The following is an 18,913-nucleotide window of genomic DNA, read 5'->3' as shown; positions in this document are numbered from 1 at the left end:
CATAGAATATTTATTGGAAAATGTTTAAAACTTTATTGATGCACCGTAAGGAAGATGTAAGTGCAGCATGTTAATGGATACCAACATTCAATATCATAAGAATTCAGTTCTCCTCAAATTGATCTATCAATTCCAATCAAAATCCTATCAGGATATATAATAAGGCTAAAAATTTGCCCTACCAGATATAAGATGATTATAAGGCTATTCTAATTAAGATAGTGTTATATTGAAACAGAACTAGACAAATTGTCCAGTATAAGACAGATTAGGGTGGCTGAATGGCTCGGTTGGTAGAGCGTGAGCTCTCAACAACAAGGTTGCAGGTTCAATTCCCTCATGGGATGGTGGGCTGCACCCCCTGCAACTAAGATTGAAAACAACGACTGGACTTGGAGCTGAGTTGCACCCTCCACAACTAGATTGAAGGACAATGACTTGGAGCTGATGAGCCCTGTAGAAACACACTGTTCCCCAATATTCCCCAATAAATTTTTTTAAATGAATAAAGTTTAGCTCTAGGAGTCAGTTTATTGATGATTCTTTAAAATAAAATAAAAATAAAAATACATTTTTTAAAAACACAGATTAGAGAATCCAGAAACAGCCAGCCACATTATATGAAAACTTGGTATGTGGCTAAGCAGGCATGGTAGAGGAGGGGGAAAAGGATGGATCTAGTTATTAATTCATACTGGAACTATCAGTATCCCATATGGGAAAAATGAAATTTGATCTTTACCACACACCATTTATAACTATATTTTAGATGAATTAAAGACTTAAATACAGAGGGTGCCAAAAAAAGTATACACATTTTAATAAGGTAAAAAACTATTAAAATTGTAATAATATATACCAATAACAAAAGATGAATACAAGTCATGTGTACACATTTTTTTTGGCACCACCAGTATGAAAGATAAACCTTTAGAACTTTTATAAGAAAATATAGAAGAAAAATTTTATGACCAGGGGTAGGGAGACAAAGGAAGGATTTCCTAAATGAGACACAAAGTTTGCTAACCAAAAAATAAAAGATTAATATGACTATTTTTAAATTAAGAATGTCTGTTCATCAAAAGACACCATGAAGAAAGTGATAAGACAAATCATAGCTATATTTCCAACTCATATGACCAATAAAGAATTGGTATCCAGAATAAAGAATGCCTGAAACTCAATTTTTTAAAAAAGACAATCTAATTTTGATATGAGCAGAAAAGCTGAACAGGCATTTCACAGAAGAGGAAATCTAAGTGGCAAATAAACAGAAGAAAAATTCTTACCCTCATTAGCAATCAGGGAAATACAAATTAAAACAATGATGTACCATTTTAGGCCCACTAGGTTGCAAAAACTTAATAAGTCTCACAGTAGTATTGACAACAGCAGAGCAATGGAAATTCTTATACACTGACAGAAAGAATGTAATGCCCTATTCCTAGCAATTGCATTCCTAGGAAAATGTCTCCAGAAAAACTTATGCACCTAGAGACATGTACAAGAATGTGAATGTTGACATTATTCAAAAAGCCAAAAATTAGAAACCCTCAAATGTTCGCTAGGTGAGGTATGAATAAATATTACAAAGTATATTCACAAAGTGTAAGATCATACAGTTATGAAAACGAGTGAACCACAGCTATATACAACATTGTGAATAAATCTTAATATTGAGAAAAAAGCAAATAACCAAAGATATATGCGATACCTCTTTATAAAATTCAAGCAAAACTAAAATAATGAAGTATTTGTTCAAAATAGTAAAACTGCTTTTAAAAGAAAAGGAATGATTTTTTTTTAATTCTGCATGGCAAAGTTTCCCTTGGAGATCATGGAAAAGCATACAGATGTCTTAGTAGTATGATGATGTTCTATATCTTAAGTTGAATAAAGGATTCATGAGTGTTCCAATGCTGTTATGCTTCATAGCTTACATATGAGATCTGACAATTAAGTTCGAGAACTCATCCTAGAAAAAGTGCTACATACCTCATTGCTGAATATCACTACGGTCACCTTCAAAGTACTCCCCTTGGGAAGTTATGAACCAACACCAGCACCTAGTCCACCCTTCAAAGCAATTTTGGAACTCTTTCTGGAATGGCCATCGGAGCTGTCGTCATATTACCCTTGATGTCCTGACCACCATCAAAATGTCTTCCTTTCAATATTTCCTTTATCTTCTGGGAAAGAAAGAAGTCATTGGGGGCCAGATCAGGTGAGTAGGGAGGGTGTTCCAATACAGTTATTTGTTTACTGGCTCAAAACTCCCTCACAGACAGTGCCATGTGAGTTGGTGCATTGTCGTGATGCAAGAGCCATGAATTACTGGCGAAAAGTTCAGGTCTTTTCGTCTTTTTCATGCAGCCTTTCAGCACTTCCAAACAGTGAACTTGGGTAACTGTTTGTCCAGTTGGTACAAATTCATAATGAATAATCCCTCTGATATCAAAAAAAGTTAACAACATCACTGCACAATTTTGCGAACTTAATTGTCAGAACTTTGTGTGTGTGTGTGTGTGTGTGTGTGTGTGTATTGCATATGTTCCTTTGCATATAATAGAAATTTTATAATAGCTTTCTAAAGACTGGCTAAGTAATAAATATGCCAAAACTGAAATAGCCACTGTGATCAATGCACTTTGGCATCCAGAGGGCATCGGCACAGGTTGACAGCAGTCTGCACAGTTGGGTATGTAAGTCTTTCAACCAGTTACAAATCAACCTAATGATTCTGTCGACCAGCCTACATCTCTCGGCCTTGTACACAAAGATATCAGGTTCCTTGTCTAAGTGCTCACAAACCATCTGTTTAATATTTCCTCCTAGACTTTGCCAGGGATCGATGTCAAGCTCTTTTGGAAAGGTATTTTATCCATATGTGTTCTCAGGAAACACCAAATGTTAACAACTCAAACAAAAAAGATAAAGATTCATTGCTTCCTAAAGGATTCCAGGAGGAAAAACAAAAAGCCTCTTCCATGCTTCATGCTTCAGTGCAATTGCCAGATTCCATGTACTGATTTTTTTCCCCTTTCAGTATCTTAGAAAGTAGACCAGAAAATACAGCTATTTCTTGAGTTTGTCTTTGATAACTGCATTAAAGTCCTTTCCCTGTGGTGTTAAGACTAAATTATAACCACTGTTGTATTTATTACCTAAAGATTTTTAACATAGACATTTGTTTATTTCATTAACAGAGCATGGTCTCAGAAAATGGCAAATCTTCCCTTTTTTTAAATTGAATTAAATCATTTTTTAGAGGTCAGTGGAACATATTAAGCTATTTGAAAATCAGAATTTTAAAAAATTTTCCTTGCCGACTTTATTGAAAAACAATTTACATAGTGTAATTTGCATCCATTCAAAGTGTACAATTCAATGAGTTTTGGCAGTTGAATATGCCCACAAATCATCACCACAATCAAGATACAGAACGTTTCCATCAACCACAAAAGATTCCTTTTGCCCTTTATACTCCGTCCCTCCCTCAGTCCCCAGCGTATACTACTGATCTGCTTTTTGTGTAGATTAGTTTGCATTTTATGTAAATGGAATCATACAGTATATCCTTCTTTTGTGTCTTTTTTCATTCACTATTGGAGATTCATCCATGTTGTTTATATCAGTAGTTTATTTTTATTGCCGAGTCATATTATATTATATGAATATGCCACATTTTGTAACCATTCACCTGTTAATGGACATTTTGGTTGTTTATGTCCAGTTTTTGGCTATTGTAACTAAAGCTGCTACAAGTATTCATACATAAATCTTTGTATAGACATATGTTTTTATTTCTTTTGGGTCTTACTGTGTTTCTGGTTCATGTTTTCCCATCTATTTGTTTTCAACCCATTTGTGTCTTTGTACTTAAAGTTTATCTCTTATAGACAGTATATAATTGAGTTCACTTTTTATCCATTCTGCTAATCTCTGCCTTTTATTTGGAGTGGATTGTCCATTTGCATTGACCATAAGTACTGATATGGTTGAATTTAGGTCTACCATTTACTTTTTGTTTATCCTCTCTGGTTTTTGTTCATCTTTTCCCTACTTTCCTGCTTTCTTTCAAATTATGAAATATTTTTAGAATTCTATTTTAATTTATCTATTGTTATTTATCTGTATTTCCTTGCATTATTTTTTAGTGTCTTCTCTAGGGATTACATTATATATCCTTAACTTTTCACAGTCTACTTACAGGCAATATAGCACCACTTCACATAAAATGTTGAAACCTTGGGATTACGATGCATCACAGAAGTAGGGATTTAAAAACATTTTTAAAACTTTTTTACAGCCTAGTTAGAATTAATATAGTACCATTTCATGTAAAATATAGAAACATCGCAACGTATCCCCTACATACACACACACACACTCTGACTTTTTGTTATAGTTGTCATGTATATTACATCTACATTATAAACTCCACAAGACAATGTTATAAATTTTCCTTTGAACAATTATGTGTATTTTAAAGAAACTAAGAAAAAAAATCATAGGTTATATTTACCATTTGCAATGCTCTTCATTCATTCCTGAGGATCCAACTTTCCCTTGGGTATCATTTCCTTCAGCTCAAAGAACTTTAGTGTTTCTTGTGGCGTGGATGACAAATTCTCTTAGTTTTTGTTTATATGAAAATATATGTTTCCCTTTAATTCTTGAAGGATATTTTTCTTGTGTATAGAATTATGGGTTGACGGGATTTTTTTTTTCTTCTTTCAGCACATTAAAGATGTTACTCCTCTTCTGGACTTCCATGGTTTCTCATTATAAGTCACAATTCTTAAATCACTTTCTCCTATATATAAAAGATCATTTTTCTGGCTGCTTTCAAGAATATCCTTTCAGCAGCTTTACAATGATGTGATGCAACATGGATTTCTTGTTTGGAGCTCACTGAGCTTCTTGAATCTTAAATTTATACCTTTAACCCAATTTGGGAAAATTTCTGCCATTATTTCTTCAAATATTTTTCTGTCTCATTCCCCCTCTTCTCTCCTTCTGGGACTTGAATTACCTACGTCAAACCTTTTTAAATTGTTCCACAGTTCTCTGAGACTCTGTGGTTTTTTGTTTGGGCGGTTGGTTGGTTTGTTGGTGGATTGGTTGGTTGCTTGCTTGGTTGGTTTCTTTCTCTTCTTTATATGAGATGATCTCTATTGGTCTATAAGTTCACTCATCTCCATTCTGCTGTTAAGTCAGTTTGGTGAATTTTTTTGTTCAGATATTGTATTCTTCAGTTCTAACATTTCCATTTGTTTCTTTTTTATATTTTCTATTTCTCTGTTGATATTTCCTATCTTTTCATTCATTATGAACATATTTTCCATTCCTCATTGAGCATAATTATAATTGTGCTGCTTTAAAGTTCTTGTCTGATAAAGCTAACATATTTGTCATCTTGGAGTTTGAATCTATTAATTGTACTTTCCTTTGAGATTGGGCCACATTTTCTGACTCTTTGTATGCCAAAAACATTTGGATTGTATTTTGTGAATGTTATGTTCACATAACATTAGAGACTCTGGACTCTACTATATTACTCTGAGAAGTGTTTATTTTGACAGTTAACTTTGTTGGATTCAAACTGCAACCTGTCATGACCTGCAATGGACCCCTCACCCAAAGTTCAGTTCTGTACTTTAAGCTTACACTGTGAGCTGCTTTCAGTTTGTCCCACCTGGGTCAGCTGAGCTTAAACGCATACTGTGTTTCCCCAAAAATAAGACCTAGCCGGACAATCAGCTCTAATGCGTCTTTTGGAGCAAAAATTAATATAAGACCCAGTCTTATTATACTATAATATACCGGGTATAATATAATATAATATAATACTGGGTCTTATATTAATTTTTGCTCCAAAAGACGCATTAGAGCTGATTGTCCGGCTAGGTCTTATTTTTGGGGAAACACGGTACATAATGGAAGATTATTTAGCCATGAGAAAGGAAGATATCCTCCATTTGTGACAACATGGATGGACCTTAAGCACATTATGCTAAGTGCGATAAGTCAGACAGACAAGTACTGTATGTCACTTGTATGTATGTGGAATCTAAAAAAGTTAAATCTGTAAAACACATAGAGCAAAATGATGGTTACCAAGGGATTGGGAGGTGGGGAGATAAGAGTGATGGTGTTTAAGAGCACAAACTTGTAACGAATAGTAAATAATCCAGAGATCTAATGCACAGTATAATGAACATAGACAATAATATTGTGCTATAATTATGTAATGTGATAAATACCACTACATCAGCAACCATATTGCAATATGTAAATGTATCAAAGTAATACACATGCTGTCCATCTTAAACTTACACAATGTTGCATGTTGAATTTATTTAGTTAAAGAAAAGAAAAAAAATGATCCCTGGAGATATAACATTGGAAAACAATTCATTGTGAATCATTAGTGTTTCATTCTTTAGTTAACAATCAGGGTTTTATTTAGCCCAGCTTAGGCTACACCAGCTTGACCCCTGTACAAAGTGTAGAACTCTCCAGGTAGGTGACTAGGGCTGGGAAAGAGGCATATCCACTGCAAGCTGAGGGGTATCTGCTTGAGCTCTGCTCATGGGACTCCCAGATTCCTCTCCCCTCCTTCCACACTGCCCACCACCACCACAGAACAGAAAGCATGTATGGGAGGGTGGGCTGAGACATAGGGACATCCCACGCAAGCGAACAGTTTGGCACACCTTCAAACAAATATTTTTAAAATACTAATTCAATAGTTGTTTAGGAGCAAAGAACTGCAAAGAGAACGCAAAAGGAAAGGAGTGCTGGCTGCATTCTCCCCCTGTCTTGGACGCTTCCCTCTGCAAAGCCAAAGCCTTACAATAATGGCAGCCACCCTTCTTAGAAGCAAGTGTAGTGACTACCTGTTGTTACATGAGCATGCTTCTTTGGGGGTCTCATCCTTCACCCTAGAAGCTTATCAGCTATACTCTCTTCCTCCTTTATTCTGCTTTAGCCTTCTTGCGATTCCTCCAACATACTCATTCCCACCTCAAGACTTTGAACTAGCTGATTCCTCTGTAAGGAACAATATCCCCACAGATGTTTTCATGACTCCCTCCTTCGCTTAGTTTAAGTCTCTGCTCAACTATCATTTTCTTAGAGAATACCTCCCTAGCCAGCCAAACTAGATATTTTCACACAAACACACACCACACACTTATCCTGCTTTATTTTTCTTCGTAGTATCTATCATTATCTGCTATTGTTTTCTGTTTTGTTTGTCTATTGTCTGTTCTCCTACTAGAGTGTAAGCTATGAAAGCAGAAAATTTGCGTCTTTTCATTGTTGACACCAATCAGTGCCTGGCCCGTAGAAGGCACTAAATAAATAATTATTTGAATGACAAATTAAATGAAAGAATAAGCGAGTGAATGAATGACAACAGTGCTCTCCCTGATAAGAGTTCTGGGAAATAAATTTTCTCTATCTCATACAGTTCTCGTGATGTTTTAAACCCTGCCCTGCGCCCCCACCCCCACCGTAGACTAGGACCCCAGGAAGATGGTCACCACCTGCTCGGTCCTGCACTCACTTCGAGGCAGAGTCCACGCTGCATTAACCACCACTATCCCAGCCACCTGCTTTCAAGGGGCGTCTCCTCTTTCCCAGGGTCCAAGAATCACGTCCACAAATGAGGCAAATGAAAGAGAAACTGGGCTGCCCCCGACATTGTGAGCTGTTGGAGATGACCCCGGTGCCCTTGTAGATTTAAGGGCAGTTGTTGGATGACTCTGCACAGTTGTTCCTGAGCAAACTGTGTGCCACGATTATCTAACCCGGTTGTTAGCATCCTGACAACTCCTGCATTGGGAGGGTAGACGGCCCTGACCAGAAACTGACCCAGGGAGGCTAAGATACCATGATTCTTAGCTTCTGTCGTGGGTCTTGACCTTTTTCACATCGCAGAGCTCTTCTGAGAACCTGATAAAAGCTAAGGATCAATCCCTTTCCTCCGCCCCAAGAAAATGTATCTGTACATACAGATGAGATGTGTATACATTTCAGGAAGTTCCAAGAACCCCTGAAGCCCATCCATGAGGCCCAAGAACAGGCTATATGAGGGTCATTTGGAAGAAACAGGGCTGGCCCATTGGTGGGGGCCTCTGTGGGACTGGGGAGGTGTGCAGGGCTGCCGGCAGCACCATGTTCCTGGGCCTCTACTTTACACGTTGTTGGTCAAGAGAGAAATACACCATTATATGTGCATGTGTACGTGTGTGTTAACGTGTTAAATTCTCCCGTTTTAAACACATTCCCATTTTGTAACCCTGCTTTTAGGTTGACTTCTGAGAAGGACTGCTTTAGGCATTACCTTATTTTCAGTGATGAGGCTTAGTTTTTCTCATTATTGTGGCCCTTCCAGAAAAGCTTCAAGAGCGCAGAGAAGGATGTCACTGCTTGTGGCCACAGGGGGGCAGGCTAAGTCCAAAAACAGTGTGGATGCCGGCAGCTGCGTCGCCGGCAGTGAACCTGGCCGTCCTCACTTGTCTGCACCACCCACAGAGAGCTGCGCAGCACTCCCATCACCTTTTTATTTCATACCCTCAGTGGGACAGCCGGCTCGTTCAGTGCCCAGTGCGCTGCTCGCCAGTCACTGTGGGAGCTGCATTGCAACATCTGAGAAGTGAGAAGTCTCCTCCCCATCCCCCAGGCCTGGCACATTGGTTGTACTCACAGTACTGGGTGTTGGTGGTGGGGAGGAAGCAGTCACCAAGGGAAGTGACGGAAAAAAGTTTTAAAAAGGAAAGCACATTCTCATCCTATAAAAGCACGTCATTGTGTTGATGAGAGTAAAGGAAGAAAATGCCACTTGTTGGGTCTCCTGTGTGCCATTCACAGAGCCTCATCTCGCTTCTTAGGCCTCACCCGAACTGGGAAAGAGGTTGGACTCTCCCCACTTTGCCCAGAGTCACATGGCTAACAACTTTCAAGTCATGATTCAAACCCTGGTCTTTCCACTACGTCCCACCACCTTTGAAAAACTCACAGAAGGAGAAGACCCTTCAGAAGAAACCAATTAACAAGGGTAATTGGTATTGACCAAATGAAGCCCACAGAGGCAGGAGGGGGTGCTGACTGAAACTGAATCAGGGAGGATATAATTAGGTATCACTTCCTGGACAGAGTCAGCTCTGAGTTGAGTTCTGGGGAAGGTGCAGGCCATGGATTGACAGGGTATTAAAAGCACGAAGGAAGGAAGGAAGTTATGTGGCAAGGAGACTAACCTAGTTGAAGCAGAAGAGTTACAGGAAAAAGTAATGAGAGCCGAGGAGGAGGGAGCAATTGTTTAAATTATTATTTAACTTAACAGGCATTTGCTAAGCTTCAGCTCTATGCAAGCTACCCGTGGGGGGTGGGAATACAGGTTTTTAACAGGTAGAGATGGGGGGAATCCTATGAGCCATTCCAGAAGAAAGGAAGGGTGGGGTATGGGAGGAATGAGTATTCCAGCAGGTAGAGGATGAGTGAGGGGGATAAATAAGATGACAGCAGAAAGGCAGTGTATGCTCTTTAGCACAAATGGAATCTGATGAAACCAAGTTTTAGAAAAATTAACTGGTACGAGTCCATAAGTACTGGAGGAAAGGAGTGGCGTTTGCCAGGACAGCTAAGAGGTTACTGCCATGACCCAGGCACAAGACAAGGAACGCTTGGCCACTGACAGAGAAAGTGGAAAGGAAGTTCTCCCTCTAGCATGTTCTGCTTTCCACATTAGCCGTTAGCTGGGACTATGTGCCTTTCCGGGAGCAGCTGCTGACTCCCTTCCGGGCCTGCAAAACTGCAGACGGAAACATGAAGCACAGTGCCTCCGTGGAGCTTCCATGAGAACTTTTTCAAACGAACAAGCTCTGCTCTGTGGCTCTCCCAAGAATGTGTAGGTGAAGAAGTTGGAAAGAACTTGAGGAACATTGACGGGGCGCCTGCAGGGAAGACTGGCATTGTCCTTCATAGAGGCGCCATGTTTCAGCCTGGGGGCTTCAGCTTTGCAGAATCAGAAAGTTATTTTGTCAGCACCCTCTCAGAGATACACTCACCTTATCAAGCTCAAGACCAAAATATAAGCCAGAATATTTTTTTTCAATTATAGTTGACATTCAGTATTATTTTATATTAGTTTCAGGTGTACAGCATAGTGGTTAGACATTTATATAATTTATGAAATGATGCCCCCAATAAGCCTGGCACCATACATGGTTATTACTGTATTTTTAACTATATTCCCTGTTATTAACTATATGCTGTATTATATTCCATTATTAACTATACACTGTACTTCATATCCCTGTGACTATCTTAAACCAGAATATTTTAGAGGAGAACCGTAACTACCATCATCGCCAGGAAGAACAGAGACCTAACAAATATATCCTGCCATTGGGGCACATCATTGAGCCAGCACACCCTCCCCTCTGAGCCACAGTGGGATGGGTGCTGCCAGGATGTGCCCCTGTGGCTCCCCTTCTCTGTGCCCCATTTCTGGCCATCCATCTTCCCTTCTAAGGGACACTTTCATTCTTTGGATAAAGCATCCATAGGCTCCAGCCAAATCTTGCTGTGGTGAGTAAGCCATTCTCCTTTCTTAAGGTCACTGTTTTTCATGGACCTCACCACTCTGTGTTGATTTTATGGTTTAACTATCTGAGGAAATCCCTATTTTTATGTCCAGATTCTCGATGGGAGATAACTTTGCTGTTGTCCCCTGATACTGTCCATGGAAGGAGTTTCTACCCTTTCCCTGGGGAGAAAAAAAATGAAACACTTATTTCTCCTCTCCTAAATTCTGTTGTTTGAACTCTAAGCAATATTATCCTCTCGACTTCCTGAGATTCTTTGCACAATTCCATTTCTGTAGTGAAGCTGTGCAGTCATTTCCATATGTCCTTCAAGTTGAAGTCCTGGCTCAGAAAAATTAAGTCCAGGCCTGTGGCAAAGTAAGGTCACATTATTAAAAAGAACCTTTCTCTTTACTTACAAGGGATGTTTCTTTGACAAGTTACTTCATATTTGTCATTGCAGCACCCTAAAACATAATGGGGCAGATGAAAGTTGAAGGAGGAATGGTCAAGAATAATGCTGCTTTATAACTGCAATAAATATTCCTTTATATACATATAAAATGTTGCTTTATAAACTCCTTAAAGTCACAGAGTATGTGTATCTTTGTACCTGGTATGGTATTTCATCTTCTATTAATACATAATAAATACTACTGCTTGAAGAAATGAATGAAATAACTAATTAGCTAATGAATCCTTATAACTATTCATGGAAGTTGGCAGAGTTTTAATCATACTAGTCAAAGAGAAATGCATCTGGTGCCCCTTTGCAGCCACAGAATAAATTGTTAAATATGACGTGAAGTCGTCTAAGTCTCACCACACCTCCCCTGTACGGGCACCAGCACGTTGAACTGAAGCCCTTTGTTGCCTCTGGAGAGTCTGCGGCCTCTGCATACTTGTCCTCAGGAATGTCGTTCTAGAAATAAACCAGGCTTCTCCCTGGGGTCCTTGAGTTATACACAGAAGTTAATTCATTGGAGCAACTGGCTTTTCATAGGCCCTTTGTAAAAGTATTTCAGAGAGTTCTTCATGGCCAAGCAAAAAATGTCGGGTTCTTTCCAGCTCTTCCCTCATTTCCTCTCTCTGTGCTTCCTCCATCACCTTATATTTAGCTTTTACTGACAACTTCTACCTGCAGACCCAGACCCGAATTCCTGAGCTAGTGTTGCCTGAAGCAGGAAGCAGACTAGCAAAGGCTCGTTACCCACCCACTCAGCTCCATTCATTCAGCTTTGGAATCAAATCACTCCCCAGTCCATCTCTGTCTTCTGGGCAGCTAATCACACGCGAGATACAGCAGCTATGTCAGTGACAAATTTGTATGCTCTATGTCAGAAGGTGGAGCCCAGGAGTTCATCTTTTTTTTTTTCTTTTCGTCTTTTGAAAATTTATTTTTTATAACGGAAGTAATAACTGAATACATTTTCAACAACATAAAGCTGTAGTCCCCCTTGTTAAGTAAGTATGTAACTTACATTACTGTATTATTTTATTGCTGTTTTTGTATTCTAGAACTTTTTAAATACAAGAATGCATGTAATGCGTGATTACAATAAAATTCAAAGAGTAGACAGTACAGAAATATGAATAATAAAAAGAGAATGTATCTCAAAACTCCCTCCCATTTCCACTCCTGACCACTGTTAACAGGTTCATGGTAACCTTCCAGACGTTTGTAAAATGTATTTACGTACATATGTATGTACTTAGGGCAACAGTTTCATTTTTATATAAATGGGCTCATACTATACATCTGTTCTACAACTTTCTTTATTCACTTACTATTTCCTAGCTTTCCATAGCAATACATTTATTTAGCTTTACTTTGTTAACTTTGTTTACTTTGTTACTTTGTTAACAGCCTCATAATACTCCATACTTTGTGCCATAATTTATTTAAACATTGCCCTATTGATGGGCATTTGAATTGCTTCCTGTTTGAAGTTTTGATTATTCGTTAGTTGCTGTACTGAATATCGTTGCATATGTCTGAGATTCTTTACTCAGACTGTCCAAGAATGTCTGTAAGCAAGATATCTAGAAGTAGCATTGATGGGTCAAAAACTGGGTGCATTTAAAATTTTATATTTTTCAAAATTTATAATTAAGGAATTTAACACTAACCACTATTTCCCTTTCTTCTACAGAGAGTTCTATCCTGGGAACTGACATTGACCTTCAGACTATAGACAATGATATTGTCAGCATGGAGAGTTTCTTCAAAGCCTGGCTACATAACAGTGGAACAGACCAAGAACATATCCATCTTCTTCTTCCTTCACAGTCTTTCAGCAGCATTTCCAGAGGCAGAGATAATCCAAGTATACAGCCCCCAAAACACATGCTATATAGGCTATAATTATCCAAGTCTAGGATTAGAACTCTAGATTGGTGAGTCATCAGAATACAGAGTAGTTGAGGTTTAGGGAGTAGAGAAGGATTGGCTGAAGTTGTCCAGTGTAAGCGTGAGGAATGAGAAAAGAATTTCTAAAAAGTGACCAGTTAGAAAACTGAATTAAGGCCAGATAGCAAGGAAAGACAGTTAGTTTAGAGGCAGAGATTTAGACACCTCAGTAATACAGCGGCAGCTACATAAGAGCACAATGAATCATATGTTTTTCTTTTTCTTTTTCCTTTTTTTTTTTTTTTTTTTTTTGAGGAGGGCACAGCTCACAGTGGCCCATGCGGGATCGAACCAGCAACCTTGGTGTTATCAGCACCGCGCTCTAACCAACTGAGCTAACCGGCCACCCCAAGTTTTTCATTTTTAAAGCGGTAGATATTAATGACGTTATAATTTGAGGCTGGCTGGTACCAATACAACAATATCAACAGGGTCTGTGAGTATAGGAAAAGAACCAAGACTAAACCAAGATTAAATAGAGGTCTTTTGGATAGGGAGACATCAAACTGAGGGGAACTAAAGGAACTACAAAGGCAGGCCCCAGGGAGGACAGCTAGAAGCCCAAGACCACATTCACAAAGCACATTGTGGCAATTATGGAAACTGAGAGATCAATCCAGTGTCCCAGATATGCCAACATGGCCCTGGATATTGTTCTGGCTGGTAGTGATACTTCATACCAAGTCCCTAGATGAGAGGGGTGAGGCCATTTCTAGTCTCCATCCCCTTTGAAGATTGGCTCAGGACCCATGTTAGCAGCCTGCAAATGGACCCATCAGTATAGTCAACCACACTGAGTTTGGAAAAGCTGACTCCTTAGGGCCCAGCTCCAAAGGGAAAGGACCAAGGTGTGTCCTTCCCTTTAGGTGTGGGGATTCAATGAGAAAAAAATGGGTGTAGACTCTCAGCCACGGAGGGGAAGATACACCTTGGTCCTTTCTTTCTGGGGATAACCATCGGGTCCCACCTCCACCCCCTATTTCAACATAGGGCCTAGGATGCCTTTGACAACTTACCTGGATTTTAATCTGTCTTACCTTTGAGTGTAAAATCTTCTTCCCGGGGCCTCCTTTCCATCCCTTTTGTCCAAGGCTGATAGTACCAATTGCTCTCTGTCCCATCTTTTGGAATTCACTTCTTATCTATTTTCCCCCAAACACTGTGTTAACTCCTTTCCTTGCATTATCCCATTTCACCTTCACACAACATCATGAGGCAGCTAATATTACCATATGTCATTGAATCTAAGATGCTATCAATTATAAGATACACCATTATTTTATGTACCACTAAGAAAGAAAAACACTGCCAATTAAACATGACACAATGCTTTCTTATCACTTGCAAATATTATTTTATCCTTACTGAGAGAGCTTTTTTAGGTTACAGTAGTATGTACAGGCTAAGAGTGAGTTCCTGGCCAGTGGCAATTGTGAGACTCATATAGAGATGTTAGTATATGGGGAAAATGTCTTAGAATCAATTAAATACAATATTATCCCTATTTTACAGAGGATAAAACTGAGACTTAGAGAAATTAAACATTTGCCCAGGGCTACAGAGAAAATTAATAGCAGAGGTGGAATCCGAAGCCAGGGAACTCCAGAGCCCACTCCTACCCTTAGGATTAGAAATCTATATTTTGTACATTTGACCGCTCTCAGCCCAGAGGACATTCATCAAACCCAGGTGTATCTGCCTCCAGAGCTGGGGCCCTTACCTACTACGCAGCCTGTCTCATGCCAGATAATTCTAAACAAAGGGGCTAGAGATTCACTTCTCTTATTAGGAGTGCAGGGGCCCTCAAAGGCCAGGAACTCCTGCAACGAGCCTTTTTTTCTTCCACTGTTGCACAGCATTTGCCCATGATACTGTTGAGAATTTCTCTGCTTTGCCCTCCTTCTTCCATGGCTTTTAGCATCAGGATTAGAGCCTGAATGTTTTTTTCTATCTGCAACCATTTTGCAGCAGTCCCCAGGTCTTTGGGGTGCATGGTAAAACTTAGATCGAGACTCATCTCTTCTACTGGAGAGAACGTCACTGGAATCCAGATACTCAGACACGATCGGAACGAGGTCTAGGGAAAGGAGGCCTCCTCTGCATTGGTTTTGACCCAGCCGAGAGATTATGCAACCACAATGAAGACCGTACTGTAGTTATCCATTGTTTAAAACACTGCTGCTTTGCCACACACGTAGATTTCTGGAAATGTGGCTCACTACAAGAAAATGAAACCAAAAAAAGACCCTGAGCTCTTCTGCTATAGAATCTTTTGAGGTCTGCTCCTCAGATGTTCACTTTGACTCCTCCTTATAAGGTTCCTCACCACACACCACCTGCCTCTGTAGCTGCCGAGGGCTCTTCACCCCCTCTCTAGGTGTTTCCTTCAGAGGCCTCCTTCTGACACACACAGGCTCATAAGCTTCACATGAGTGTCTTTTCTCATTTCTCAGGTTTGAGGTCTGCCACCTCGGCCCCTGGGTTCTGGGTGGTGAGAAGCATACCTTGTTCTAGACCTAAGCCCTGCTGCAACAGCTTCCCCAACTTTGGAACATTCTGCTGAGACCACTGTTCCCATAGTGCTCAGCCCTGGCTGCAGTAAGCATCACATGAGGAACTTGTTTTCATCCCCAGAGATCCCGGTTTGATTGGTGTGAGGTAGGGCCTAAGCAATAGTTAGTTACCTTTTGAAAGTTCCCTAAGTGATATTTAATTCAACCAGAGTTGAGGTCCTCAGCCAGATGAATACAGTTCTCCAGCCCTAAATCCAGGAACCCAACAAGGAAGGCAGGCACACAGCAATGAGGGGAAGCTGGAGTCTAGGCAAAGTCCCTCCTGCTGACTTCCTGGGCCTAGGACACCCCAGGCCAAGAGCCATCTGACCCACGGTGAATGTCTACGTCTGATGGCTGGCCCCCGGAGGGCCCGCTGGGCCTGACGTCTGTTCTGCCACCCTATTTTTTCTCTACCTTATTTCTACTTTTGTTTTTACCTCATATTGCAGTTAATACAGTCATTTCATAAATCACTCACATCAACTACTAGCCTCACAAGCACTCAACATTTGTACATTCATAAGTTTGTGAACGGTATTCAAACCCGGTATACATTTTATTGAAAAACTTTGTAATATCAAGGATTCAAGCCTAGTGCAACAGCACTGTACACTGTGGCATGTGACTATACCTGCTGGAGCAAAAGCTTAATACAGATAAGTGTGATATAATACCTTGATGAATAACTCATACCTAGTGGAAGCCCCCTCAGATCTGTGGTCTAGTGCCACAGGGATGCTCCAAGCCCCAGAAAATTCTATACTTTGGTTTCTTTGGGGAATTTAAATTGTTTCGGGAACTTATTCTTCCCCTGCCCCCGAGTGTCACTAAAAGAGCCCACAGAGGAACAGTAGCTGTCAGCTGACTGCCTGACTTCTGCTTTCCTGCTCTTCCCTAATCTGACCTGTAGTCTTGCCAAAGCTTCGGCCCAAGGAAGCAGCAGAGGCAAGATTTCCTTCTGTGATTGCCAGAGGGCCTCTGCATATTGTAGTGTTAGCTGTCTCCTCCACAAAGGACACGTGTTCCTCTCAGACTGGATCACAAGCCAGAGCTCTCACTCTGGGGCAACTGCTCAGCCAGCCCAGAAGTAAAACAAGTAAAAATGATTTCCGACCCAGAAAACGTTACCTATTGCATAACGCAATACTGTAGGTTCCAGACCTGCTCTACTTTCCCAAACCAATCGTACTTTCCCCTTTCCATTCTCCTGCGTCCTCCCAACCATTACTTGTGCCTGGTGGAGGAGGAATGGGTGGCAGATGTTGTCTCCTAATCGCATGGCCTGAGGTAACTCATGACAAACATCCCTTCCCCATGCCGTTTTTATCAGTGTGCCTGAAATGTGATCTCCAAGAACGACTCCTCAGCCCGTCCTTGCTTCCTGGCACAGCTGATGGCTCCCTGAGAATGGATGACCCCAAAGGAGACTTCAGCACAATCTACCAGATGGCTTGCCAGTCGTGGGCCTCTCGTTACAAGCTCAGGGTGATCAAGTATGGTCCATGGGGACCTCCCCAATCTATGCAAATGCTTATTTTTACGGGGTCCATGACTAGAACGTCGAGAGAGAGAGAGACAGAGAGACAGAGAGACAGAGAGAGACAGAGAGAGAGAACATCCCCAAGTGTTGGGTAGGTGGGAGTCAGGTCCAAAGCAGCAACTACAGGTATGAGCATGAAAGAACATGCTCAGGCTGTTCAGCATGTGGAGACGAATGAGCAGAGGGTAGAGATGTGCCTCCGTAGGACACAGGTCTGGATGAGGGTTGGAAATCCAGAAAGTCTCTGAATGCAGAGAAAAACAAAATCTGCAGGAAGGTGTTTATCCATTCAGCAAATGTTTATTGAATACCAGTTGTGTTTAGCAATCAGGACAGAGACCTGACCTTCAAAGAGGCACTGGTACACAGGAATTCCCCCTGCCCTCCCATTTCTCTAAGTGCCAGAACTCCTGCTTCCAGGGGAACCAAGTCCAAGGTAGAATTAGCAATGATGACACAGGTCGCTTTTACTGCTCCTACTCCATATGACAGTGCCCATGCACAGGTATCTGAGTGAGCCTGTCCATGGGTTTGTGACCATGCGTGTTGCTAAGAGTCTTCTTAAACGCATCCTCTTCTTAGATAAATCCTCTGTCAGCACCTTACCACGAAAGAGCCAGGACTTGCATGCAGATGGTTAGCATACTATTGTGTTATATGGTTGTTGTGGCAGGGGCATGATGGGAGTGTCCCCAGGGGACTCACTTGTAATGGAATGAGCTCAGGAGAAGAAATACCCATCAGAGTCTTGAGCCTCCATGATGGCTGCTTCCTTCATTAATTAACAGGCTTTGAGAATGCTGTGTGCCGGATACCTTGCTAGGTTCTGGCCATGCTAAGATGAATAATTCACAGGCCCTAACCTAAAGGATTTCACAGTAAGGTCTTAGACTTACCTGAATTTAAATGGATCTGGGTCGAGGTTCTGGATATCACTAAGGAGACTTTCACTGTCATTGTCTCTTCCCAGGGCTCTCAAATCCAGTGGGGTCTGCGAGTCAGTGACATACGGACTCCCATTCATTCTGAGACCCACAAGCTGTTGGCAGCTAGACTGGGATGAACTGGAGACAAACCAGCAGCATTTCCACGCTTTGTGTCACAGCCTGCTAGTGAGTACGCATGTCCCCGATAGGGAAGAAGAAGAGTGTTAAAGTACCAACCACACAGAAGCAGTTAGCTTAATCCTGCCCTGAGCCCAAGCCTCTCCCAATCCTTAAGAAGACAGGAAAAAACTGGAAGTACTCTGAAATGTGGATTAAATATGACTTGCCTTTATTGGTTTCATATTATAAATAATAATTCCTGAATTCACTTATATGACACAAAACATGAAAAATCCCTGAGTTTTTACATTTAAATGGCAGTGGGGAAATTTCCGTTAAGTAACTATACAGAGGGTGCCAAAAAAATGTATACGCATTTTAAGAAAGGAAAAAACTATATTAAAACTGTAATACTCAATATACACCGATAACAAAAGATAAATACAAGTCATGTGTATACATTTTATTGGCACCCTGGGATTTTAAATCCTATTTTCTTCCTAATACTGTGCTGGACATGATGGTTCATTTACATGAAGAGCACCTAACCTGTGCCAGACATTGTGCTAAGCCCTAGATACTTAGTAGTACCATAATAGACATTATCGATGTCCTCAAGAAACTCTCTAATTGAAGAGATAGAATTAAATATATATATTCCTAATTGTGAGAAGTTTATGAAGGAAAAGAGAGCCTCTCTGTGACTGTGACATTTAAACTGAGACCTGCCAGGTGACTGGGGATTAGCCAGGTGAATGGTGGCAGAA

The 18,913-nt window shown here is 40.6% G+C and overlaps 1 protein-coding gene across 1 annotated transcript in view; it reads left to right on the top strand.

The window, feature by feature from the left end:
• M1AP (meiosis 1 associated protein) overlaps positions 1-18,913 on the top strand; it is a 61,985-nt gene that overhangs the window by 28,098 nt on the left and 14,974 nt on the right. Inside the window, exons 4-6 of the mRNA XM_019750281.2 lie at positions 12,749-12,922; positions 16,891-17,053; positions 18,071-18,212. Of these exons, the coding sequence (XP_019605840.1) occupies positions 12,749-12,922; positions 16,891-17,053; positions 18,071-18,212 (479 nt within the window). The remainder of the gene's footprint in view (positions 1-12,748; positions 12,923-16,890; positions 17,054-18,070; positions 18,213-18,913) is intronic.

Source organism: Rhinolophus sinicus, linkage group LG05, assembly GCF_036562045.2.
Source record: "Rhinolophus sinicus isolate RSC01 linkage group LG05, ASM3656204v1, whole genome shotgun sequence".
NCBI lineage: Eukaryota > Metazoa > Chordata > Mammalia > Chiroptera > Rhinolophidae > Rhinolophus > Rhinolophus sinicus.
This window is presented reverse-complemented; position numbering and strand designations above follow the sequence as displayed.